The sequence below is a fragment of the Papio anubis genome, chromosome 4 (genome assembly GCF_008728515.1).
Source record: "Papio anubis isolate 15944 chromosome 4, Panubis1.0, whole genome shotgun sequence".
In the NCBI taxonomy this organism is placed as follows: domain Eukaryota; kingdom Metazoa; phylum Chordata; class Mammalia; order Primates; family Cercopithecidae; genus Papio; species Papio anubis.
In genome coordinates, this window is record NC_044979.1 from 115,472,255 (window position 1) to 115,500,211 (window position 27,957).

The following is a 27,957-nucleotide window of genomic DNA, read 5'->3' on the forward strand; positions in this document are numbered from 1 at the left end:
GAAGCTGGAGATGGATTCCTGCCCAGATTCTCCAGGTAAGAAGCCACCGTCTCACCTGGAGAGAGCCCAGGCAGAGACCCAGCTGAGCCATCAGGACTGTGAGATAATGAATGGATGTGAGCGCTATTTGTGGTCATTTGTTATGTTGCCATAAAAAATTAAAATGCAACAGAAACACTAATAGAAAGTAGTATACGATAGAAAACTGATAGATGATTTAAACACATAACATAGGTGTGTCATATAACGCGGTGCTGGCAGTGCCCAGAAATCAGGTCTTTGAACCACACTTGGCCACAGGGAGGCAGAAGGGTTCAGACATTGTGTGTAAATATGATATTTATTTTAGGGAAAAAGGGCTTGATATCAATAAAGATAAGAGGAGTTTGTGGGCATTTTAAGTTGAATAGAAACTGTACAAGAATGCACTTCCTTTCCTCATAGGTTTTGTCACGCGCATCCGTGTGAAGAGACCACCAAACAAGCTTTGTGTGAGCAACAAGGCTGTTTGTTTCACCTGGGTGCAGGCGGGCTGAGGCCGAAAAGACAGTCAGCAAAGGGTGGTGGGATTATCATTAGTTCTTACAGGTTTTGGGATAGGTGGTGGAGTTAGGAGCAATGTTTTGGGCGCGGGGGAGGGGGGATCTCACAAAGTACATTCTCAAGGGTGGGGAGAATTACAAAGAACCTTCTTAAGGGTGGAGGAGATAACAAAGTACATTGATCAGTTAAGGTGGGGCAGAAACAAATCACAATGGTGGAATGTCATCAGTTAAGGCTCTTTTCACTGCTTTTGTGGATCTTTAGTTGCTTCAGGCCATCTGGATGTATACGCGCAGGTCACAGGGCATGTGCTGGCTTAGCTTGGGCTCAGAGGCCTGACAGGTTTCAAAATCTCATTTTCTGCAAAATACACGGGTTCACATACACAGTGAGAGTTAGGATCTATTTTATCCCAAATAAGTGCTGCAAGTTACATTATGCTTACCTCTAAGTGAGCATTGTTGGTGTCATTGCCAGGGCTATTGTTTAGCTGTTTATTATTTTCCTCAAAGATGATTAATTTAGAAATCTTGCCCTATGTGTAACATAAGCAGGCAGCACTCATTTCCCCACGTCCCTCAGTCTGAGAATGCTCTGCCTCCCTTTCCAAGTTTCTCGTCTCCTGTCCCCAAGAATTTGGAAAGCTTTGTAGCAGCCAGAGACTCAGTTCCATAGGCATGTCTAGGCGCTGGGGCAGCAAGACTTGTTCTGGCTTTAACTGCTCCCTGTAGGTATCTTCCCATGGATGGAACATGCGCTGTGCACCATCTTATTTGTGAAATCTCCAAGAGATTGCATTTTGAACACTTTAGAGTGCCTATGGATAACTGCATATACTCCAAATATGTAAAAACATAGTAAGTACATTTTGCCAATACGTAGAAGATGCAACATGAATGTGTAGGAAATCGTCTTATATGTGAAAACATTCTTCTGAGTGCTGGTAATTCCCCAACTTTCAAGGACACACGTCCCCAGTCACTCACATTATTTTTCTTCCTCCAGGGTCTCATTTTGAATTTGAATTTCATTCTTTGAAAAACGAGATAAAATTCACATGACTGCATGCCTGAATCACTTTGCATCAAACACAGACCACGGGAATAGTTCTCATGAAAACAGTTTATTTTTAATAGTAAAGACTGTAAAGAATTACTCTGATGTATGTATCTCTATGGTGTGCAATTATAGGCAGTTTTTTCCTGCTTCTTTGTACTCTTTAATTTATAAAATAAACATTTTTTAAATTGATAATTTTATAACCCAATAGTCTATAATAGTTATCAAAAAAGAAAAAAGTAAACTAGTTCATAAAACTTAGAAATGTTTAAACACACTACACAGTAAATAAATTTTTATCACTCATATAGAACATCCAATGAAATGTGAAGTTACTATCTAACTGCAGCTGCTATATCTAATCCCTCCTGTGAAGAATCTCATTCTCTGTTGGAAACCTCCAAAGAAATGTGGGTGTTTCAAGGGAGAACCCAATTATTGATCAGGAATATTTTCTACCCACATTGCAGATCTAAACTTTTCACCTGTCTCTTAAAACTGAACATCCTAGACCTCACATGCCCTTAGAATCTATTATGTCCCATCTTTTAAGCCAGTCTGAGATTTCATCTAAGGGTTGTCCTTCTCACTTTGACTCTAGATGCCAGCCCACCTGCCACACATTTGAAGGGAGGCAGTGTTGGGCTAGGCTGGAAATGTATACATTCTTTTTAGGAAGAAAAAAGCAAACATTTTAGAGTGGAGGATGCAAACATTTATATGAATAAACACTAGCTCTGTATTTAGTAACCATAACATGTCCACACAAACAGGTCTTGCTAAGATGCCTGTACTTGGGAGATTTGATACTGGCTTTGTGTTAAACTGAAGCTGCCTGGACATCTCTTTCTTCTTCCTTACAATATGTATTACCTTCATATTACTGATCACTTGGGTGGGACCCTGATGTTAAGCAGGGAGCACAGCACTGGAGAGGGAGAGTGTAGGGGGTTGGCCCATGCAACTGCTAGAGGTTAAGTTCCTCTAGCCCCACCCACCAAAACAAGCACAGCCAGCATCCTCAGATTTCCAGAATGCCTTCCAGGTGAGAATTACGGTTTCGGGGCTTTCCTAGAGTGGCATTTCAGGCTCACTAGAATACCTACCCTGCCCCTGATACCAGGTGTGGTGACTCCTGAAGCCTTCCCATCCATGCAGTGTGGGTGGACTAGCCTCTGAGTTCCCCTGAGCTTGTCTTTATCTGCAAACATCCTGGGATCCCATAGTCTGGTTTCTCCTACAGCCTATTGAGGAAAGAGGTAGGTACCCTCCATGGGTGGGACTATGGGCACTCCCCTCCTCTCAGAACCTGGTCCCTCTCCACATAAGGGAAGGAAACATATGTCCCTCACCATTGGTGCTCCAATGAGACCACCGTGACCATAGGGCTGGAAACCCACCATCCAGTGCAGAGATTTTCTTTCCAGTTCCTGCCTCGGGCCTTCAATCCTGCTATCCCAAATATGCTCACAGGGCATTGGCCCAACTCTTTCCTGAGAGGGCTGAGTGGCTACGGCTGCCGTCGCCTAGACATCAGTTCCACACTCTTTTCATCAGTCTGGGATGGGGTTTCCTCATGTTTCAGGTAAGGAAGCTGAGGCTCAGACAAGCAGAGAGTTGTCTCCAAGGCTAGAACTGGGCAGTAGAAAACCCAGGGCTCAAGTTATACACCGTGCGGAGCTCTGTCTTCTTTAACCTGCCGCCTCTGCTGACCCTCCTCAATGTCAGTGCCTCCCAGAAACACATTTATAATCTAAGTAACAGGATCTTCTCAAACCCATTCTTCTCACCCTACAGAGAAGGGCAACAACATTGGGGGCCAGCCCAAGGAGGGCACCATGTGGATGATTAAGCCAGCCCGAGGCAGGCAGCTCTGGAGCACCCTGCCTTCCGGTCCTGGCACCAAGCACTCAGTCGTCTTCGATGGTGAGCTCATGCTGGGTGGCTTCCTCGATGTTCTGAAGCACGTAGATCTCCCACTGTCGCACTCGCTCCATCTGTTTAAAGGAAAGGCATCACCCCATAGCAGCATCCATCTTTACTGGAGACAAGCTCTTCTGCTGCAAAATGTGCTTTAGAAAATAAATGCCTGCTCAAGGTCTGCAGCTGGCCCAGCCAACCCTATATAATTCTGCTTATGTGCTTCAAACATACTTCATATGGGGCACTGTGCCACCCAGAGGGCCCACGCTTGGTGTGAAGACAGACGAGTGTATAGATGAATGGGGTAAGGTGCAGATGAGGTGTCTGACAAAGGAGGGGACAGGGACAAAAAGTGCCAGGGATGGGGCAGACAGGCTGCGAGCATGGAGTAGACAAGCCTGCATGGGAGCAGGTGCATAGGTCAGTCTAGATGGGATTTTGTAACTGTGCTCTCTGGAGCCCCCTCTTCTAGGAGGGTGCTCAGGGCAGCTGCACAGGGAACAAAGGAGGCCTCCCCAATTCAGCACAGGGAAGACGAGGATGGGTAAACTCCTGACACTAAACACAATGCCAGGATGGAGTAAGGCTGGAACCTGGGGATTTCGGATGACTGAGCCAGATCACATGGAGTGTGACTGGGGTCCACTGGTCAACAATGGCAGGCCCACCGTGGGTCAGTGGTCAGCATCTTTCTAATGCCCCCAAAGTGTAAGACAGAAGCAAACCCACGGGACTGAGAATAAGGAATGAGAGGAGCCTCCAGAGGGCCAGCTGTAAGAGCTGAAGGCCTGAGCCCGAGCCAGTAGAAGCCACCAGGGGGCGTCCTGGAGCAGAGATGGAGTGGCCAAGGCTCCAAACACTACTGCTGGCCGGCAGAGAGGGCCAGGCTGGGGTCTGCAAGATCAGGTGATCATCTGGTAGGAGGACCAGTGAATTCCCAGTGCCCCCCGCTCCCGAGGTGGGGGCTGCCTTCCTAGTGCCCAGCGCTCATGTCCGTCCACAGAGGGTGACCTCCAGGGAGGCTGCTGAGAGCTGAGGCTCTCAGAGGGCTGTGTGGTGCAGGCACTGCCTGTCTGGACTCCCAGAAACTCAGTTTGTCACAGCGACTGAGGAAGAAGCAATAGCCTCTGATCACACCGAGGGGCCTCGTGGGGATCCAGGCTCAGCTGGGGGCAGCTGGGATGCTCCATCGGGAGCATCCACAACATGGGTTCCACGTGGGTGGTTGTTCCCCACAAGCTCTACCCATGGTGAGACCTTCAGACCCCTTCTTACCTTCAGGTCCCAGAATACCCCAGCCAGTCCCACCTCCCCTGGCAGCATGAGGATGCTGACTAGCAAGAGGTGGCAGATATGGTGCAGTGAAGAAGCAGTTAACCCCCGGGTGGCCCTTGGTGGACAGTTCCCACTCAGAAGTCGGGACTTTCCATCAACTCCCACCCAGCCCCGTGATGGCCTCTCCAAATGGGAGGCAGCAGCCAGGCACAGCCACAGGACAGCAGGGCATGGAAGAGAGGCTAGAAAAATCCACTGCAAAATCAGCACCCTCAGAAGATGAGAGAAGACAGCAAGCAAGCCAGGGTAAAGAACATGGGGGAGTGCGGCGAGGAAGATACCCCAGAAAATAACATCGCCACGCAGTAACTTTGGAAGATAGAACTGAGCAACTCTCCTAAAAAGTAGAAGGGCTAAATAGCCAATAGAAAAGAAACTCAGAGAATTAATCAGGATGTCCAACATCCAACTGCAGAGGATCACAGACAGAGAAAGAATACAGAGCCCGAGGTTAGGAAGGAAAAGTATGGGAAGGTCTCACAGAATCAGACGGGCCCAGGGAGTGTCCAGCACCTGAGGCAAGACTACTCACTCCAAAATGAAACTCAGCACCACCAAGAACCACAAAAGGGACCTGGAGAGGCTTGGGCAGGTGGGAGTCGGGGACAGGGGCACACAGGGCCTTCCGGTTCCGAGAAAGGGCTCCCAGCCTGCTGGCCGGAAAAGTGCCCCTTCTCAGGAAGCTACTAGAACAAGGTCAGAGGCTAAACCAGCAACTGGGCGAGGAGGCAGAATTCTGCCAGGAGAGGGCCAGCGCACCTCCCAACTGCCTGCTACCCTGGGGATCAGAGCCCTTGCAATCATCTTCTCATTGGGTCATTTGAGCTTCACAGCATCTCCAATCAGCAAAGGAAGAGGATGGCCTCTGAGAGACAAAAGTGGGTCTCAGACAGTGTGTGCCCTGCTAGTTCTCCAGCTGTGGCAAGGGCCTACAAACCTGGCTATGGTGAAGGTGGGACATCCCTGTCACAGTGGCCCCCGGGAAGACACCAGAGCCACCCTAGCCAGGGCCTTAGAAATGCAGAAGTGCTCCAGGAATGTTAACAGCTCCCTCTTCAAAGCATAGGAAGACGCCCAGAGGGCAGAGTTTCACTAGAATAGGCTGTTTTCTGCTACTCTGTAACAAAATGACATATCAGGCCTTCCCTGTCACCCCGATATGTCTGCAAAGCCCCCAAAGCTGAAAGAGTCACCACCCAGACTCCTGTGAGCTAAAGAGCAATGACAAAGCAGTCAGCCAGTGGCAGCCTGGATGTGGATGCCAGACCACGAGGCCAGGAAGCTCACGTTCACCACAGGCAGCATCAGTCGCAGGGGCCCTCAGAGCTGAAAGCTGACACAGGGCAGCAGCAGGTGTCAGAAAGGCTGGACGACCTTGGTCCTGTCCCAGGTGACCTCATGTGCAGAGTATGAGTGTGTTGGCCCCTGGTGCCACATCATGGGAGCATTAATTGGGAGAAGGAGGGTGTTGAGCGCTCCATGGCCCAAGCAGTGCCCCCTCTCCTAATCTTTCACAGGGACCCAGAACTCCTGGGGGTAAGGGATGGGGACAGGGACAGGGATAATGCATACCGCAGCTGCCCGCTTCTTCGGGTCTCGTCTCTTCCTCCCAGTTGTGTTCAGGATCCCGGGCAATCCAGGGTTTTGATGCCAGCTCTTTGCCCGGAGGGACTCTTGCTGCTGCTTCTGCTGCTGCTGCTGCAGCTGCTTCTGGTTCTGCTTCTGCTTCTGCTGCTGCTTCTGCTGCTGCTGCTGGGCTAACGAGGCTGATGTGGGCGTCTCTTCCCCAGGAACTGAGAGATCTAAGCTGGACTCCTTGGAGGCCCAGATAGTAGAAAGCCTCCTTTTCCTGACAGTGGCTGGAGGGCTGACCCCTGCCGGGTGGGATGCAAGGTCCTGAGAGAAATGTGCAGGCACTGGGGACCCACTGAGATAGGAGGCACCTCCCGATGGTCTTGTGGTCCCACCCAGGGCTCCCTCCTCAGGGGTGCTGTGTTTCAGGGGCTTTCTCAAGGTGGGGCTGCCGGTCGCTAGAAAGAGGCTGTCATCCTCGGAGGAGCTCAATCCTGGATCCTGCAAAGTAAAAACAGAGTTTTGAGTCCTAGAAGGTCGTGGGGAGCCTTGAGACAGGCATTAAACTCTGACCCCAGGCACATTCTCACTTGAGTATGACGGCCCCATGAGGCAGACCCGAGTTGTCACCCAGATAAGGGAGTGTGCAGAACACAGGGGCAGAACTGCAAGCCCTGAGATGGAACCCTGCACAGGGCTAGACCACACCCCTCTGTGCTTGCCTTTTCATGGATGTTATTATTGTCAAAACAGTAAGCGCCAGAGATGTATTTTTCAAGAACAGGATTGAAGCATAGATAACATTCTGGTAAAAATTTTTTTCCAACAGGAAAAATCTGTAAGTCGTGGTCAATGAAATCATCCTGACTTGTCAACTCACAACATAAAAAGGTAAAACTGCTGACAGACATTGTAGTATTTTTATGAACAGGTGAAGCGCATTGGGCAGGTGGCTCGCAGTAGGTGGTATATGCCCTGGAGGTAACATCCCAACCCCGAGCCCCAGGAGGGACTGTAGCAATTCCATCACAGTCAATGTTTTCTTCCAAAAGAATGCCTTAAGTGGATCATGCTCCTGCACTCACACCCTTTTCTCAGATACTGATGAACTATACCCAGCAAGCACATTTGTGTTCACCATAAGGTATGTGCCTCTGCAGTGCCCCTTGAAGTCTGTCCATGTCAAAGTGACCTGACAGCAGATTGAGTTGTCCAATTGCTTTGTAATGATCTCTCGGTGTCTCAGACACACATGCACGCTCCTAACTGGCATCTCTGCACATCTGGCTGATTTACTACCAATTGAGGTAACTGCCAAAGCAATACCAGGTTTTTCATTTTATGTTTAATCCCACTTGAATGGAACAATTTCCTGCATTTATTTTTTGGTAGTAGGAGTAACAGTGCCCAGTTACAATGTCTGCTGCAGGCTATGACATCCTAAATCTATTAAGGAAGCCACTGTCATTCAGGGTGTAGAAAAAACTGGAACTTTTCTAAAAGAAGAGAATGTTAAAAATGGAATGATTTTGACATTTCCTGGTGCATGCCTGCCAATAGTGTATGATTAGCAAGTGCATGTCCATTGCCTGGACAGAGCCAGCAATCACAAGAATGCAGAATGTACCTGGGAGAGACTCAGAAAAGCACATCAGCATTCCTGAAAACAGGTCCACTCCAGTCTAAGGTGAAAGCCTGAGGACTGCACCTAGGAGTCTGCCTGCTCAGGACTGGCTTGTGGCTTCTTCCCGGGCTGATACCTGTGTCATAAGTTCAAGGACATCACCACTTTGCTAAATTATTGTACGCATTTGTGCACAGAGAGGATTATGTGGTAGTTAATTTTGGGGGAGGCACAGCTAGAAAGCATTTTAATGATGGTGAAGTAATAGAGAGGTAAGTTTCTCTTAGAACAAAGAGATAGATGAGCACTTGCTTTAAACCTGAGATGGATTAGGAATATTCATCCAAAGTGGTGGGAAAGTCTATTAGTTATTTACTGGGTAACAAATACACCAAAACTTAGTGACTTAAAACAGACATCTGGGTGCCGTGGCTCACACCTGTAATTCCAGCACTTTGGGAGGCTGAAGCAGGCAGATCATGAGGTCAGGAGATCGAGACCATCCTCGCTAACACGGTGAAACCAGTCTCTACTAAAAAAAAATGCAAAAATGTAGCCAGGCGTGGTGGTGGGCGCCTCTAGTCCCAGCTACTCAGGAGGCTGAGGCAGGAGACTGCTGTGAACCTGGAAGGCAGAGCTTGCAGTGAGCCGAGATTGCGCCACTGCACTCCAGCCTGGGCGACAGAGACTCCATCTCAAAAAAAACAAAAAAACAAAAACAAAAAAACCAAAAACAAACAAAAAGAAACACCAGACATCTGTAATTGTAATTTCTATGGGTCAGGAATTTGGGAGCAGCCTCTCTGGGCAATTCTGGCTTGGGGTCTCCCATGTGAGGCTCTCATTGAGGTATTGGCTTCATTCATCTGAAGGCTTGACTGGGGATAGAGGGTCTATGCCAAGGTGGCTCACTACCCACATGCCCTGCAATTTGGTGCTAGCTATTGGTGGGAGGCCTCAGTTTATTTCTGCCTGGCCTCTCCAGGGGCTAGTTGAGTGTCCTCCAGATACAGAACTAATCTCCTCCAGGGAGACTGGGCCAAAAGAACACAGCATGGAGGCTGCAATGTGTTTGTATAATCTAACTTCAGAAGTCACACTCCTTCATTTCTGCAAAACCTATTGCTTGCACTAGTCAGTTTTCTTCAATGTGGGAGAACCCCACAAAGGTATGACTACCAAATTGTGATGGTCACCGATGGCCATCTTAGGGACTGGCTGACATAGAAGAGATAGTGAAAATTGCATTTAAGAAGAAGCCAGAGTCCCTAGCCTGTGACTTCCCCCGCCTCACCCCCAGTGTGAGGCCTCGGGGCTCCCCTCACTCTTCAGAGCACAGATGGCTGGACAAAGAATGGAAAGAGTCTGACGTCGTCCCAGGAGATGAGTTCTGTATACTTCAAAGCCAGCACTCTGACATGGTTTTTGCATCCACTCTTGGGGGGACCCTTCCTCAACCACCCTCCCCTCAGCTTTCAGGGGAAGGGGCTGCAGCACTTAAACACAGCTCTCATTTTCTAAGCGAATCATCTTGTTAAAGTCAAACAATATAGAAACAAACAACTTATACTAGAAAGTCCAGTTGAAAGTCCAGTCTTAACCTTTCTCCAGTCCTTCTCCCTCTAGGTAGCTTCCTTTAGCAACGTGTTACCTCTCCTTCCAGCATATTTCCGTGTAAGCAAATATGATACATGCATTCCACATATAAAGGAGAAAACTTAGGCATCTGCATAAATGGAATCATAATACACGTTGTTACATAGTTTTCCACATCCTTGATGATTTCCCACTGACTCTTGTGAACAAAACATGCACAATAGAATATTTGGATGTGGCATAATGAGACAGTATAGAAAGAGCTATGTGTTTAACTTCCCACCAAGGCCTTAGAATGAGGCCAGGGCAGAAGAGGTTAGAAAAAAAATGTGGTCTAGGGAAGGTTCTTCCTGGAACCATCTATTCAGTACAGTGTGCTGGAACATTTAAAATCTGTTCTCATTGATTTCTTATAGCATTCTTATGAGGTAAGTATGATTGTAGTCAAGTCACCAAAGGAAATACTCAAACCCAGAAGGTTTATTGGCCTGAAACAGAAGCAGCAACAATGAGGTGTGAACTGGAGTTGGTGAAACCAAGGCTTCCCCAGGAACAACTGTTCTGTGGAGGTCTGGTTTCACATCCCAAACCCCTCAGGCTTGGCTGGAAAGGAGGGAGGGAGTGCCTCCTCCTTTTGGGATGATGAGTTGATCATGACCATTTACAGAGCTTCTACTGTGTCGCTCTTGGGGGTATGTTTATTTTGTACATTGTTTCCTTCAGCAAAACCCTTAAAAATGGATTTGTGTGAACTCCAAATAACCTGAAGGATAGGATTTACTCCAGAGCATGAGTCAGCATCAGAAACTGCCAAGCTGCTTTCCACCGTGCCTGCACCATGCTTCCATCCCACCAACCAGCACCCCTTACATTGCTGGTGGGTTGGAAGAATGGTACAGGCAAGTTGAAAAACTGCTGCTTTACAGTTTAGTTGCTCCACATTTTATTATTATTATTATTATTTTGAGACAGTCTCACTCTCTCACCCAGGTTGGAGTGCAGTGGTCATAATCTTGGCTCACTGCAACCTCCTCCTCTTGGGTTCAAGTGATTCTCCTGCCCCAGCTTCCCGAATAGCTGAGATTACAGGCATGCACCACCACACCCAGCTAATTTTTGTGTTTTCAGAGATAGAGTTTTGCCATGTTGGCCAGGCTTGTCTTGAACACCTGACCTCAGGTGATCCACCAGCCTCAGCCTCCCAAAGTGCTAGGATTATAGGCGTGAGCCACCGCAGCCGGCAGTTACTCCACGTTCTTACCCACATTTGGCACTGCCAAGTTTTAATTTTTAAAAATGTTTTCTGACAGGCTAGTAGTGGCATCTCATTTGCACGAGCAGCATCTTGCATAGTGGTTTTGATTTGCATTTCTGTAATGAGTAATGAAGTTGAACATCTTTTCACGTATTTATTTACCATCGATATGACTCCTTTGGTAAGCTAAAAGAACTAAAAGCCAAATACATTTGCCATGTTAATAAAAGCAAACAATAAATTCACCTATTAAAACACTGAGATTGGATTAGAACCCAAAATCCAACTACACATTGCATACAGTGAGACATATCTAAGACAAAGTACTGCAGAAAGCTTCAAAGTAGAATTATGGGCAAAGATAATGCCATAGAAGTACAAATGAAAAAATGTGGACATCAATATTTATATTGGAAAAGGTTGAATTTATGGCAAAATACACTAAACAAGACCAAAACTGGAAGCATAGTGTAATAGAAACAAAATGCATAGCTTTTATGATTACAACAGACAATACAGCATCAACATTCATAGAGTGAAATCCTAGGAAAAAAATACAGAAAAACAGAAAGTAGTAACTGAGACTAATTCACCTTTTTAAGCCCATGCTAGATCACAGGGAAGAAAAAAAAAAAATCAAAATCCCATAGAAGATTATCTTGTTACTTGGAGGATAATCAGCACTTGGAAAGACTTTAAATTCTTCAACTTCAAAAAAGAGATCGAGATCTCAGAGTAAAGTTAAGAAATGGGGGTGAGAAGACAGACTGGGACTTTTATCAAACAGAAACTGCAAGGTAATACAAGTACATTTTTAGTAACAGAAACTACTTTTAACTAACTTATTTATATAAGTGATCTAAAAATCAGTAATTAAATGTTGATAATTTGATGTTTTCTGATAAAATATTGTAATATATTGAAAGCTTACAGAGAAAACCATTTAGTATTGTTTTATAAATACATGCCCAGAACAGATGACCCAGACATGCATATGATGTCATTTGGCAAAAGGTACATCTCAAATGATAAGAATGTGTTTTTGTTCTCTTTCATCACATGCTCTTTCTGGCTGGTTGGCCACTTAGGAAAAAAACAATAACAGCAAAGCCAAGTCCCTCTAACTCATGGCTTACACTAAAATAAATGACAAGGAATCTAAGATTTTAAAAATTCACAAATTACCAGGAAAAAACCAAAAAAATTAAAAAATCTGAAACAAATTCGGGTTCTTAGTGGATTAAAGACTTACATGTAGACAAGAAAGCCATAAAGTATTGGAAGGAACTAGCAGTGCATTATCTATAAACTTATGTAAGGCTTTGCTATGACTAACAACATAGAGGCCATAAAAGAAAAGAACTGGACTACATATAAACTTATAAAAACTTCTGCAAAAAAAAGGAAAGAAAAAAGATACACCAATGCAAAGATAAAAGACGAACCACAATTTCTATAAAAGATAAACAAGCAGTGAATCTTCCTATTTAGAAAAACATCCAACAACCTGATGGATAAATCCACAAAGTTTCTTAACAGTTCATAGAAACTGGTCCTTCAGTATACACATTCTGAACCTCATTCTCAGTAATAAAAATGCAGATCAAAATGAAACCAAATTCCCATTTGTTTTTATCTATTGGACTTCAAAAATTTAGAAGTATGAAAACTTTAGACAACACAGAGAGGAAACTGGAACATCTTCTGTGGAAGGCAACTGGGAAACTGGAACATCTTCTATGGAGGGCAATTTGGTAGCACTTGAATTTGTAAGTTAGTATTCTATTTGGACACCAAGTCCCCTTCTAGAGAGTTACTCTATAGAAGGATATTGGAAGCAGCTAAAAACAACATTTCCTTATGGTGGGGAAAGGGCTGGAGGACAGCAGCGGTCAATGTGCATTTTATGCTTTTGAAACTTTAAGCTCTTATACTTTTGATCACTTTTGAAACCATACACGTGCATTTTCTATTTATAAATAAAAAATAGAAAAAGAATCCCTACTTCTCTGACGAAGAAGCCCAGACACAGGAAGACTAGGAATGGGGTGCCTAGGGCGGCTGGGTTGGGAGAGGAGTTACTTCTCCATCCAGCAGGTGGAGCTGTAGGCTCCAGAGCTGTTTGCAACGCAGGGTGCTAAGGACAGGTTTTAACTTCAGGTCGGATTGTGATCTACTTCTGCAGGACGGCATTTCCTTTTGCATCTAGAGCATGAGGTGTCCTGTCACTGTGCCCTGGGGCTGCTGGTCCCCTTGGTGGCCTGGCTTTCCCTAAGGGCTGTGGCTAAGGTGGTTCTTAATGCTGAGGTTCCAAAGGCCTCATGAGACAGACCAATGCAGGAGATGGAGGAGAACCAATGCCCAGTGTCTCAGGACAATGCCTGACCCCACCTGATGTCACTGAGATTGTACATGGGCTCTGGGGAACCTGGAGGGCCTGGGACACACCTGGGGCCTCAGAGCCCAGGCTGGGGAGATGTGGAGGCCCAGAGGCTCTGGCAGAAGATCTCTCTTGCAGGCCATGACATGGGCATCAAGAGAAGACTCTGGGCAAGGCTCCCGAGGCCCCCAGGGTGTTAGTGCCTGGTCTGCCCAACCCACAGGCAGCCAGGACCAGGCCACAGCTTTGTGCCAGCTCAGGACAGGGCCAGGCCTAAAGCCAGTCCTCACCCAACCTCTTGCTCAGGCAGCCTTGTGTGCCTTCCCTTCCTACTCACCTACCACCTCTTACTGTATTCAACTAGATCTCATTCCCAGGCTGCACGCCTCCCCACCTACCTGCACCCCAGGCTCCATCCTGCTTTGCCTCTGGGGCTGGCTTCCAAGTGGGCAGTTGTAGCGCTCACCCTGTGGCCCTCAGCGCCGAGAAATACCTGCTGTGTCTCCACTTAGGCCCAGGCAGGTGTGCAGCAGCCCACTTGAGCCCGAGTTAGCCTGATGGCCACGCCACTGCGCAGGTGTGGGGCAGGTTTTCCTCGCCCTCTAGGCCTTCCCCTTGTTGGTTTCTGTTGTGTGCACCTGAGCCTGCGGGAAGTGAAGGCTGGCTGGGGACTTGTGGCCCCCCCGCCCAGCCCCCAGCAATAAGCCACCTGTGCCAAATACTGTTTGATGTGCATCATCACAACAACCTAAAGGAATGGCGATCACCACCCCAACTCAATCCACAAGGCAACTGACAAAAAAGAAACACATTTCCATATCAAGAAAAGCTGAGAGGACCCACAGCCATTTATGTTTCTCTGCAGAAGACTGCTTACCAGTCCTTCGTTCAGTGCTTCTGAAATTTGAGCTGCTCAGAACCTTCGGGAGGGGAGGGCGTGTTAGAGCACGGAGCGATGGGCCAGCCCCAGTTCCAGATTGGGCAGGCCTGCGCAGGGACCCGTGATTGGTATCACCTAACGACTCTCAGGTGCTGCTCTGTTGCAGGTCCACTTAGGAACCACTGCACGGGCGCGGTGGCTCACGCCTGTAATCCCAGCACTTTGGGAGGCCGAGGCGGGCGGATCACAAGGTCAGGAGATCGAGACCACGGTGAAACCCCGTCTCTACTAAAAATACAAAAAATTAGCCGGGCGCGGTGGCGGGCGCCTGTAGTCCCAGCTACTCAGGAGGCTGAGGCAGGAGAATGGCGTGAACCCGGGAGGCGGAGCTTGCAGTGAGCCGAGATCTCGCCACTGCACTCCAGCGTGGGCAACAGAGCGAGACTCCGACTCAAAAAAAAAAAAAAAAAAAAAGGAACCACTGCACGAATGAAAGGCAACACGTGCCACAGAGTAATGGTAAATTAATCTTTGCCAATCTATACTAAAGCTGATCTATACTAATAGTAATCTCTAACCATGCCTTATGTTTTTTGGAGGATAAAACTAAAAAGAGCAATTCAGAAGCTTAGTAATGACTAGAATGATCTGTGGTAGTTTGTTCTTAGACATAATCTCAGTTTCTAACAACCCCAAAGCAAAATGTTTAGTAGGCCTATTTTATTTTATTATTCATTTACTTACCTTTTTTTTTTTTTTTTTTTCTTCAGACAGAGTCTTGCCTTGCTCTGTAACCCAGGCTGGGATACAATGTGATCTCGGTTCACTGCAACCTCCGCCTCCCAGGGTCAAAGGATCCTTCTGCTTCTGCCTCCCAAGTAGCTGGGACTACAGGTGCGTGCCACCATGCCTGGCTAATTTTGGTACTTTTTTGTGGACACAGGCTTTGCCATGTTGCCCAAGCTGGTCTCGAACTCAGCGTGATCCACCCGCCCCGGCCTCCTGAAGTGCCAGGGTTACAGGTGTGAGCCACCATGTACGGCCAGTAAGCCTGTTTTAATAAGCCCATAGTTGTGGGGCAAATTGCTGGAGCTCACCTAGTGGTATTTAGCAGAACCAAGACAAGAACCCAGGACCGTCTGACTCCAAAATAAGTGCTTTCTAACCCTTGCTACTCTGGATTGGTTTTCTAAATTTTGCCACTAAGTTGCCGTGTGATTTTGGTGAACGAATGCTGTCTCTGGCTCTCTCCTTTCTCTGTAAAATGAAATACTATGTGAGGGCTTTCCCAGCTCTGAAACATCTGCACATAGGAACCTGAATGAGGAGGCACGGCTGCAGAGCTAAGGGGCTCTCAGCACCCAGGCCTGTGTGCAGCATGCAGAGCTGAGGCCTGCAGTGGATGCTCACCCTCACCCTCCGACTGTTTGCTTTCAGAACAATAAGTGGCAACAGAGGTTGAGATCCCTGAATCATGGGTTCTTCCTGAGGCTTCAGAGAGCGCTAGAGAGGGTTTGTCAGAGAGCAGACCCCGACGAGACCCATCCCAGCTTGTCCTGGTTGGCACAGAGCAACACAGCCGGGTGACTGGCCCCAGGTTCAAGTGCTGAGGGTGGCTCGAAAGTCTTCTACCCTGGGGGTGGGGCTCTTGGGGTACAGCCTTTCTGGAGTGCAAGTTAGTGTTAACGTATGATACACTTAAAAGTATGGATGGCCTTGAACCAGCAATTCCACTTGTATGAGTATGTGAGGAGATAATCAAACTGAGTCGTACCCTATTTCCTGTTACTGGTAGCCATGGAGTGTTACCTTTAAGAGCTCAAGTAGATGCAGTGTGCGTAGCCAGGAAAAGCACACTGATGAAATAAATTAGAATGAGGCCAAGATGAGTGGATCACCTAAGGTCAGGAGTTCGAGACTAGCCTGGCTAAAATGGTGAAACCCCATCTCTACTAAAAATACAAAAATTAGCCAGGCATGGTGGTGTGCACTTGTAGTCCCAGCTACTCAGGAGGCTGAGATACGAGAATTGCTTGAACCCGGGAGGAGGAGGCTTCAGTCAAAAAAAAAAAAAAAAAAAAAAAAAGAAAAGAACAAAATCGACACAGGCACATATGTACACACATATACAAAAAGAGACACACAGAAATGGTAGCATTGGTGATATCCAGATGGCAGGATGATGGATAAACTTTAACATCACTTAATTGCTTCACATTTTTCTAAAAACAACACCTAATGAATAAGAGTTTTTGAAAGTAAAGCTCCCTTAGCACAGTCAATTCATTTTCCAGATGGGGAACCTGAGGGCAGCAGAAGGGAGAGGCTTGTCCAGAGTACTGGAGTGTAGCAGCAGGGGCTGCTTGGTCCCGGTTCCTGCTCAGGTCTCTGTTCCCTGCACTGTGCCACCTGGGAGTGACTGAGGACAGAGTGGTTTGTTCTTACACTGGAGTCCTGAATTACTTTTGAAAGTGTAGGAGTCTAAATTCCCTGTCGTAAGACCTTAACAGTCCCAGGCAAGGATGAAACAGATGCACTTGGAAAGTATTTGTCAGAAGTATCACTTGGCCCCAGAACAGTGGCCTGCAGAGATGACCATGCCCCATTCCCCTGAACCTGTGAATCTGTTCTGTCACATGGGAAAAGAGACTTTGCTGATGGAATTAAGGGTCAGACCTTACAATTGGGAGAGTATGCTGGGGAGTCAGAGGACAGCAGAGTGTGTCCTGGTTAGAAGGGGTCTGAGGGCAGGAGAGAGGGGCAGATAGCATCAGAGAGCCATCAGGGTGAGGCCATGTTGAATCTTGTAGAGGACAAAGAAATCACAATGACTTTCCCAGAGGGCCCTCCTGAGCACAGGGCTGAGTCCAAGGAAGAAAACAGGATCTCAGATAACTACCATGACAACCCTCTTCCCCGGTGAGGAACCCTGACCTCCCATAGTGTAATTATTTTCTATCACAAGGACTGATACAGAAAAATTTGCTGTGGCAGGTGCTGTTCCATTTGCCAACGGGAAAACTGGGGCACAGAGCTATCAGGCAACTTGCCTGAGATCACACTGCTGCTAAGGACCTTGCCCGGACCCCATCTCATCTCCCAAAATGCAGCACAAAACTAGCCAGGCCACCCCCAGGGCCCCTTCTGCCCATCAGGCCAACCCCAGGGTTTTCTGACCTCCAGGTCCCCAGAGTTGCCTCCTGACTCTAGGGTTGCCCTGACCTCCTGATTTAAGGGTCGCCCTGACCTCCTGAATCTCAGGTCTCTGTGATCTCCTGGCACATAGGTATCCTGGTTTTGGCATGGTGTAAGGATATTTTGTTTGCGTATGGGAATAATATAATTGAGAAACCAAAGTGTGTTTCCACAGAGTGGTGTTAACCTGGCACTGGGTGGCAGCTGTCAGCTCCTGTCATGGCCATGATTGGATAGCCACCAGGGGAGAAGCCATGCATGTGCCTGCAAGCTCCCGGGTCCGAGCCTAGAGCCCGACACATTCTCTTCATTGGATCCCAGGAAAGCTCTGCAGCACAGAATCCCAAACCCCTCACTGCACAAGACATGCGGGCTCTGAATTCATATGCGATCCAAGTCCAAGCTGCCAGTTTGGGTATGGCTGTTAGTCAGCCATGTTGAAACCCCATTAGGGTTACATACAGTGGCTTGTGGCAGTGGTGGCAGGACTAGGTTCAGAGCCCAGCTCTTGTCATCTTGCTGACATGGGCCTTGGAGGGGACACACAACCCTGGACAATGAAAGCCCCTTGCTGGGTCTTGTGATAAGGTGTAGAAAATCCTCAAGACAGTGCATGGCATGTGGTAAACTCAACAACTTTTAGCACCTTCTGTCACTACATCTTCTACCCACATTGTTACAGTTATGATTTTCCACCAGCATTTCCCTTCTCTGCCCCCATTTCCATTGAATATGTTTTTGTGGAAACTCCACCACAACAGATAACATGTTGTTTTCTACACAATCAGCGTGCTCTAGGTTGCTTTTGACCCCAGGATGTAAATAAGTGGTCAGTACTCTTTGTAAAGCACCACAGGGTGGGGAAAAACTATTGTATTAGTCTGTTCTCACACTGCTATAAAGAAATACCTGAAACTGGGTAATTTATAAAGAAAAGAGGTTTCATCAGCTCATATTTCTGAAAGCTGTACAGGATTCTGCTTCTGGGGTCATCTCAGGAAACTTATAATCATGGCAGAAGGCAAAGAGGAAGCAAGCACTGTCTTCACATGGTGGAGCAGGAGAGAGAGAAGGAGAGAGAGAGAGAGAGAGAGAGAGGAAGGGGAGGTGCTATACACTTTCAAACAAGCAGCATTAGGGGGATGGTGCTAAACCATTAGAAACCACTCCCATGATCCAATCACCTCCCATTGGGACCCTCCTTCAACATTGGGAATTGCAATTTAACATGAGATTTGGGTAGGGACACAGAGCCAAACTGTATCATTCTGCTCCTGCTCCCTATGAAATCTCATGCCCTTCTCACATTGCAAAATACAATCATTCCTTCTCAATAGTCCCCCAAAGTCTTAACTCATTACAACATTAACTCAAAAGTCCAAGTCCAAAATCTCATCTGAGACAAGACAAGTCCCTTTCACCTTGAGCCTGTAAAACTAAAATAAGTTAATTACTTCCAAGATACAATGGGGTACAGGCATTGGATAAATGCTCCCATTTCAAAAGGGAGAAATTGGGACTTTAGGGCCCATGCAAGTCTGAAACCCAGTAGGGCAGTCATTAAATCTTAAAGCTCCAAAATAATCTCCTTTGACTTCACATCCAGGTGACACTGATGCAAGGGGTGTGCTCCCAAGGCCTTGGGCATCTCTTCCCCTGTGGGACTGCAGGGCTGAACCCCATCATCTTCTTTCAGAGGCTGGCATTCAGTGCCTGCAGTTTTTCCAGGTGCACAGTGCAAACTGTCAGTGGATCTACCATTCTTGAGTCTGGAGAGTGATGGCCCTCTTCACACAGCTCCACTGGGCAGTGCTCCAGTGGGCCCTCTGTGTGGGGTCTTCAGTCCCACATTTCACTTCCACACTGCCCTAATAAAGATTCTCCATGAGGGCTCTTCCCCAGTAGCAGACTTCTGCCTGGACATTCAGACATTTCCATACATCCTCTGAAATCTAGGCAGAGGCTCCCAAGACTCAACTCTTGCCCTCTGTGCACACATAGGCCCATCGCCACATGGAAGCCCCTAAAGCTTGGGGCTTACACCCTCTGAAGCAATGGCCAGAGCTGTACCTTGGCCACTTTTCACCATGGCTGGAGCTAGAGCAGCTATAATACTGGGCACCATGTCCCAAGGCTGTACAGAGCAGCAGGGCCCTGGGCCTGGCCCACAAAGCCATTTGCCCCACCTAGGCCTCTGGGCCTGTGTTGGGAGTGGCTGCCCTCTTAGGTCTCTGAAATGCCCTGGAGGCATTTTCCCCATTGTCTTGGCTATTAACATTTGATTCATCTTTACTTATGCAAATTTCTGCAGCTTTGAATTCCTCCCTAGACAATGGGTTTTTCTTTTCTACCACATGGCTAGGCTGCAAATTTTCCAAACTTTTTCACTCTGCTTCCCTCTTAAAAATAATTTCCAGCTTCAGATAATTTCTTTGCACATGCATATGAGCTGATGCTGTTAGAAGCAGCCAGGTTATGTCTTGAATGCTTTGCTGCTTAGAAATTTCTTCCAGCAGATACCTTAAATCATCTCTCTCAAGTTCAAAGTTTAACAGATCCCTGGAGCTGGGGCAAAATGTTGCTAGTCTCTGCTAAAACATAGCAAGATTGACCTTTACTCCAATTCCCAATAAGTTCCTCATCTCCATCTGAGAACTCCTCAGCCTGGACTTAATTGTCCATATCAGTATTAGCATTTTGGTTATGACCATCCAAAAAGTCTTTAGGAAGTTCTAAACTTTCCCTCATCTTCTGTTTTCTTCTGAGCCCTCCAAACTGTTTCAATCTCTGCCCCTTTCCCAGTTCCAAAGTAATTTTTGGATTGCTTTTCCACATTTTCAGATATCTTTATAGCAATGCCTCACTCCTGGCACCAATTTTCTGTATTAGTTCATTCTCATGCTGCTATAAAGAAATACGTGAAACTGGGTAATTTTTAAAGAAAAGAGGTTTAATCTCTCCATGGTTCTGTGGGTTGAACAGGCTTCTGCTTCTGGGGAGACCTCAGGAAACTTACAGTCATGGCAGAAGGCAAAGGGGGAGCAAGCACCATCTTCACCTGGCAGAGCGGTGGGGAGGAGGAACTACACACTTTCAAACAAGCAGCATTAGGGGGATGGTGTTAAACAATTAGAAACTGCCCTCATGATCCAATTACATCCCACCAGGCCTGTCCTCCAACAGTGGGAATTACAACTTTACATGAGATTTGGGTGGAGACACAGAGCCAAACCATATTAACTATAAACTTCATAATAATCAACTAAGTACAAAATAACCTAACACAGTATTGGTTTAAAATTACTGTATCTACTGGGCGCAGTGGCTCATACCTGTAATCCCAACATTTTGGGAGGCCAAGGCAGGCAGATCACTTGAGGTCAGGAGTTTGAGACCAGCCTGGCCAACAAGGTGAAACCCCATCTCTACTAAAAGTACAAAAATTAGCCAGGCATGCTGCCCCTGTGGGGTGACCTATTGTGGATTGGGTGAGTGGCAGCCCTGGTGTTTGCGTTGGACTGATGGCCTCACAAGCACACTGAGGTTTCTTGCTGAGAGAATCCCCATGGGGTTCATGGGGTGAGTTCACAGGGCCAACCTGGTATGGGATTTTCACCTCATCAAAATGATGGACACTTCCCACAATCTAGTGAATTCAGGGTTAATCAAACAACACCATGCCTAACGTAGTAGAGTCGTGACTTTCCTGAAGCCCATGCATGGTCCAGGTAAGTGTCATCTACCAAATCATCTTAGTTTGTATATGGGTGGCAAAGATTCTTGGGGGAATGAGATGCATGTGTCTCCTGGGAGTGAGCAACAGGGAACTCTGGTGTCCTGGTGGCTCCTCCTCATTTCCCTCCACCACCCAGGCCCTCACCACCCAGCTACAGCAATGATAGCTCTGCCTCTTCACTTCTTCCCTCAAATGTATCCATTACCCTAATCTCTCACTTCTTATGGACTTTTCTTGTGTAAGTGCGGGTCCAGAAGTGCTTTGTGAACTCATGGCCTCAGAGTTGAGCATACAACAGATTCTTCTAGGGGGCTTGCCAAGTAACAGAGTATGGCATGTGCCCCCAGAGGCCGGAGTCTGGGGTTGGTGTAGGGCCTGGGGATGGGCCTTTCTACTCATCTAGGTAGAAATGCCAATTAGTGAGTGACCCTGGTCTAAACCACCCCACTTTACACAGAGGTAAGTGGTTAGGAGGGGTCTGTGGCCTGAGCAGCCTTGATGTGGGGGAAGCACAACAGAATGAAGATGAAGAGCACCTGCCCTTTTTCACCCAACCCACAGCACCCTGAATGCAAATGCTTCAGGACGGCCTCGGCTTCCACTACCAACACTGAGATTCAGACCCTGGTCTTCTGACAGGGCCCCTTAGGCTCTTGCCTGGACACATTTGTCCTCCTCCTGTGTTTAGAAACTGGGTTTTGTTGACGTGACAAGAGCTAGGTGACTTTTCCACTTTGATTAGTGGGGAGTGTGGGCGTGAGCTATTTTTTCAAACTTTCCCATGAGTTTGCCAAGCGGTGCCCTTCATCAGCTTGGGAGATAAGGGCAGCACATTGGGCCTTTGCACAAATTTACATCATCCCCTGTGTTGATCATGGAACATAAGCAAAACATCACCTTGTTTTTTTTCCCCCATGTGAAAAACAACTTCCTTTCTGAGGTGTCCCTGGATTGCAGCATTTCTTCCCTTTGAAAGTTTGACTTTGCCCTTGACTCTTGTATTGTTTTTCAGAGCATCGATTGCCCAATTTTCAGCTGCTGGTGAGTAAGCAGCACATTGCATGAAGGCAGGATTGGGAAGAGCAGATGATGGAAGTGCCCGTGTGACTGTACCACCCCAGAGGCTCTCCAGCCTCTGCCCTTGGCAGTAACGAGCCACCGTGCAGCTCAGGATGACAATAGCTCCTGTTCATGCAGTGCTTTCTTGTACCAGACATCCATCATCCCCATCTTATGGTGAAGAAACTGAGGCCAGGGACTTTATGCAGCATGCTAGGACATAGAAACCTAAGGCACAAAAACAAACAGTCTTGCTCCAGAGCTGCTCTGCTGTTGATACTTCCCAGCTTTCATGACCTCCCCTTCACGGGCTAACACAATTGTCAGAGTTGAGTTGTTGAGTTCAATGGTCAACACTTGTTCTTGCAGTTCCCACAACGAAAAGACAGATGGATTATGAAGTGCCATCAAATTACTGGCAGAGGCCGTGTATGGCCCTATTCATAGGCACCCCCTGGAGTGACACAATGGGACTGCTATGATTATGTGTCTCTCACCTTTTCTGAATCACTGATAGTGGTTTCCTTTTCTTCGCAGCACAGAGAATTTGCAGTGAAGCAGGTGGTCTCCTGGTCCCTGATTTAACACCTTTTTTTTTTGCTCAGTTGATTTAATACAAATTCCATGTCTAGCACTGAAAGCTTTCCACACTTACCCCAAACCACTGTTCATCCCTGCCTCCCAAAATATGCTCCCAGTTGCCCCTGCACATACAGACATTTTTGGTTCTAGCCTATATAAAATGCCTGTATGGTATGGCAGGAAGGGTAAAGGCTTTGATTTGGGTGAAGAAGGGGCTTCACCTCCAGCTGGTGGTGATGAGACCTACTGGCAACTTTGGCTTGTGTGGCTTGGCATGAGGTATGCCCAGTACAGTAAACATTTATGAAACACTAGCTCCCCCTCCCCTCCCTGCTCTCAAGCTCTGATTCCAGTGCCCTGTGAAATTGGATTCATAGTTCTTTATCAAATGGGCATGGGGCACCTATTGGTACCTGTGTGGTGCTGGACCGAGGGACATCTATGTGCTTGTCCCTTGTTCACTAAACCAGGTGAGACACACACACAGACACACACACACACACACACACACACACACGCAGATAAGCATTTATTTTAGCTCTTCAGCATGAGTATAACCCAATGTGACATTAAGCATCAGGAATGCACAGGGGGCCACTGAAGTCAGGCTGTGCAGAGGCGAGGACATTTATGGTGGGTCCCCAGGGATGGAGAAGGGGTCATAGGAGGAAGGAGTAGTGCCATGAAGATATAACTGAGCCCAGAATGGTCCTCATCCTTTGGGTGGTCAAAGGCCCCTTAGAGTCGATGATGACTCCCAAAGAAGCACACGGTTGTGCAGGTGGCTCCAGGGAGTCCGAGGGGCCTTTAGCCAAGGCTTGGACCTCATATATAGCTCTCTGGCTTTTCTTATCTGTCTCTAACTCTTCCTCTCACCAGTTTTGGTCACTATGTGGGCCATCCCATCTGAAGCATCATTCCATAGTCCCCTTCCTGATGCTCTTTTCTTTCTTTCATGCATTAATCACAAGCTGCAGTGCATTTGTTAAAGTATTTGTTTACTATTCTTCCCCCTCTACATCTTTGAGGGTGGGTCTCTGCCTTCTTCATGGCCGATCCTCAGCTTCTGTCTGGGTGTGTGGCTCATGCTCGGAAGGGGTGCAGAAATGAGGGGTCCCCAGGTGCCGGTTCCCTCCCTGGTGATCTTCCAGAACCAACCTTCAGCTTCTTCCTCCCCTCCCTCCCTCCCTCCCTCCTCCCTCCCTCCCTCCCTTCCTCCCTTCCTTCCTTCCTTCCTTCCTTCCTTCTTCCCTTCCTTCCTTCCTTCCTTCCTTCCTTCCTTCCTCTCTCTCTCTCCTTCCTTCTTTTCTTCAATTCTTTCTTCCTTTCCTTCTCTCCTCTCTCTCTTTTTTTTCTCATGAGTCAGGGTCTCACTCTGCCACCGAGGCTGGAGTGCAGTGGTGTGATCATGGCTTACTGTAGCCTCAAACTCCTGGGCTCACGTGATCCTCTCACCTCAGCCTCCTGAGTAGCTGGGACTACAGTCATGCACCACCATGCCCGGCTAATTATTTTTATTTTCACAGAGACAGGGTCATGCTTTGTTACTCAGGCTGGTCTCAAATCCCTGGCCTCAAACAATTCTCCCATGTCAGCCTCTCAGTGTTGGAATTACAGGCAGGAGCCACTGTGCCTGACTCAGAACTTCCTTTCTAAGGATGTCCACTCTCTTAGCTTGCTTATACCCCTGTGGTGGTGGCCTGCTGCCTTAACGAGGAGTCTAAACCCCTTTGCACAGCCTCCAGGCCTCTTTGTGCCTGCTCCCCTGCCACTCCCTGCCTGTTATTCCAGCTCCCAGCAGGTAGAACTACTGGCTCTTCCCTGAACACACTGCACTCTTCCCACCTGTCTGCCATCACCCCACTATCATCTCTATTCTCCCACATTGAACACCCCATTCCTTTGCTGCTTGGGGGAAGGCCACTTACCCTCCAAGACCAGCCATGGCCAGCAGCTTATGGAGACATACCCAGACACAAATAGATCTACTGTCTCTTCCCACCTCACTTATCCTAGGTAGGTTGTAAGTAGCCCGCCCTTGACAGACCATCATCCTGCTAAATGAGGGCAAGACTGTGGCTCAGTGTAGGGCATTCCATCACCCCTTTCCCCCACACCTAGCTCAGTACCTGCCCCACATTGGAAGAGTACCTCTCCTCCACACCACTGCGGTCACTGTTGGGTGAGGAAAAGAATGCAGACAGAAGCTTGGGAGCTTGAGATGGAGAAGCTGAAAGGAAGAGCAATTCATTCTGAGGGGGCAGCTGTAGGAGGTGGGGGATATCAGGATAGATTCCTGCAAGAAAGAGTTTCCGGAATGGATGGAAGAGACCATGGACTTGATGAGCATAATAGGGTGATGGAAGTTCAGGCGCTAAGAACAGCAAGACCAAAGTCATGGGGTTAGGGTCAGGCTTCCCCAGCCTCCCCAGCCAGCCATGAGAGTCAGCACTGGGAGCACCAAAGATTACAGAGAAAGGCAGGCCAGGCTGTGACCCCTGCCAGGGGGCAGTGGGGCTTGGGGATTCACGAATGTTTCCAGAAATGGCTGTGTGAGCAGTCACATCATCGGCTGTGACTCTGACCTGCCAGGGCAGGGTTGCTCACTCCCACACACGATGGACAGATGGACAGACGGCTTACACAGGCCTGTAGGGAGGGGCCTGGCTCCATCTGTGTTGACAGAGGGTCAGGAGTAGGAGGAGAGCTCTGTCTCGTTTGGGGGCTGTTTGGTTTGCTGTTGCTATGAAGCAAGCAAGGAAAACATTTGGGAAATCGATCCTCGAGGGCACGAATTTTCACTACATGCAGGAGAAGTAAGACCTCAGGGAGGATGGGTGGGATGAATGCTGAGCAAGTGCACAACAATCCAGGGCCAAGTACACCGCCTGGCACGCAGCAGGTGGCCTCCAGATATTTACCAAAGAATTGCCTCTTTCATGTGTTTCATTAAGAAAACATTTCAGGTGTGGGCATGGATTACAAACTGAGGAAGTCAGAGAGAAAATCCAGAGCACACATTCTTCTTCTGGAAGTCAAATTGCTTAGGGATCTACCCTAAAAATGTCAAAAAATTCAAAACTGTTGGTCAGTTCCTTTACCAAATGCCAAACTCTGCTCTGTAAAGAAATAATGACAAACAATCATAAACTTCCAACAGCAATGACTTCACTGACCTTATTTTGATTTTTGCAGGAGATGCTGGGGCCATCACTCTTTGGAGATTTTAGAGGTAGAACAAAAGCCAGCTTGGCAAATCCAAGTCACTTTCCGAAGGCCACAGAAACAGGAAAGTGGTGAGAAAAGGAGGTCATCAATTAATTTCAACTCGGTTATTTTTTTATTTTTATTTTTTGAGTCGGAGTCTCGCTCTTGTCTCCCAAGCTGGAGTGTAATGGCGCGATCTTGGCTCACTGCAACCTCTGCCTCCTGGGTTTAAGCGATTCTCCTGCCTCAGCCTCCTGAGTAGCTGAGATTACAGGTGCCTGCCACCACGCCCGGGTAATTTTTGTATTTTTAGTAGATATGGGGTTTTGCCATGTTGGTCAGTCTGGTCTCGAATTCCTGTTCTCTGGTGATCTGCCCACCTCAGCCTCCCAAAGTGTTAGGATTATAGGCGTGAGCTACTGCGCCCGGCCCCTTGGTTATTCTTTAGATTGATAGTGTAATAGACAGTGTAAGTATATCTACAAATTCAGAAGGTTAAGAAAGGGTATGCAAGGAAAACCAGTCTGTCCCTCAGTCACATTTTTCACCACCACCCACAAGAAGGCATTGCTATCAATTTATGTATTCCTCCCAAAACATGCAATAAATGTAGAATCAGTTGCATACATTCATCTTATTTTTATTGTACACAAACAGTACCACACTAAGTATTTGTACTTAGCTAGGAGATTTTACTTAAGTTGAATCACTTTACTTGAATTTTAGAGATTTTTCCCTATCAGAAAATCAGAGTTGCTCCTTCTTGTTGATAGCTCTCTGTCTTCCAGTGGAAGCATGCCCCAGGATTTATGTATCCAGCACCTAGAGATGGGCATTTAGGTTGTTTGCAGTATGGCTTCAGGATAGGGATTGGCTCGTGTATTTTTTCACATAAGTTTAAAATGATCTCTCACGTCTGTCTCATCATCTGTAGGATAAATAGCTGAGGGTGGCATTGTTCGAGCAGACCGCTCTAGCTCCAGCTTCAGAATTTCAGGACAGTTATTACTTTCACCTGCCCTTACACCTGCCCTGAAGGGCACAGCAGGGATCATTTCCTTGAAAGTAAGAATGACTGTCGCTTGAGGTGATTCAGCAACGCTCTACTATTTTAGAGTGTTTTAGCCAGATTACAGAGAAAGGCATTTACTTAGGGCTTGCTTACGGTAAGCAGGACTGTGTGGGCATCAGAAAAGTGAATTCTTGTTTAGGATGCACCATTATAGCCTCTGTGACTTTGAGCTGGCAATATCCTTCCTTCTCTGGCCTCAGTGTTCTCCTCTATAAAGCAAGGGGCTGGACAAGCCACCTCCAACTTCCCAGTTTGGCAACACCAATTCTAAAGGATCTGAAGGGACAACAGGAGGCCCAGGCCTGGAGGTAGAGTAGCCCAGAGCCTGTGCCTGGAATGGGAGGCAAAGATGGTGCCAGGTGGGTGGGCAAATGTGGGGTTTGGGGATCACAGGAGAGGCCAAGGGGCAGGCCTAGAGCGTGGCATGCTCCCTGATCACAGCTCTCCCCTGGAAGGCCATGGAGGGAGTCGTGGGGAGAGCCTGCAACTCCTGGAGATAAGCGTGATTCTAACTTTCTCTGAAGGATTTTCTTCTTGTGACTTCTTTCTTGTGAAAGAGAATATCCAATACATGAGAATTTTAACTAAAGAGAAAACTACTGCATTTGCTACTGATAAATATCTGGCCTGTGCCTGAAAGTCACAGGTGCCCTGGGATCCTGGCTCCACTGCTGACAAGGCCTTGTTAGACCTTCCTAACTGCCCCTCCAAAGAGGAGAAAGGCTCTTGGAGGTAGAATGAGATTGGGGAGCTTGGCAGAGCCCTAGGATGAACTGTGTTTTTTTGTTTTGTTTTGTTTTTGTTTTCTTTGCAGGTTGGAGACTTCTTCCTGCAGAAAGAAGCAATTCTGGACTTTTCCACAGCTAACCTGCTAGGGCTTGCAGAGACCCGGATTCTAACCCCATCTCGCCTTTCCTCACGCGGGACCTTGGTTTCTGC

General features: G+C 47.4%; 1 protein-coding gene across 1 annotated transcript; it reads right to left on the reverse strand.

Moving 5' to 3' along the window:
- Positions 1–716: 716 nt before the first annotated feature.
- Positions 717–27,923, reverse strand: LOC116274634 (coiled-coil domain-containing protein 201-like). The gene is made up of 4 exons (XM_031665866.1): positions 27,887–27,923; positions 24,869–25,035; positions 6,433–6,933; positions 717–3,599 (listed from the first exon to the last, which is right to left on the reverse strand). Exons 1-4 carry the CDS (start codon positions 27,921–27,923, stop codon positions 3,513–3,515), a joined length of 792 nt encoding a protein of 263 aa, XP_031521726.1. The 3' UTR covers positions 717–3,512.
- Positions 27,924–27,957: the final 34 nt, after the last annotated feature.

Bases quoted from the DNA above. Each gene is read 5' to 3' on its own strand.
- LOC116274634 (XM_031665866.1), bottom strand. From the start codon at position 27,923: ATGGGGTTAGAATCCGGGTCTCTGCAAGCCCTAGCAG. The intron at 25,036-27,886 runs GTTAGCTGTGGA...TCTTTCTTGCAG, and splicing joins GTCTCTGCAAGCCCTAGCAG to GAATCTATCCTGATATCCCC. The intron at 3,600-6,432 runs GTATGCATTATC...TCCTTTAAACAG, and splicing joins CGAAGAAGCGGGCAGCTGCG to ATGGAGCGAGTGCGACAGTG.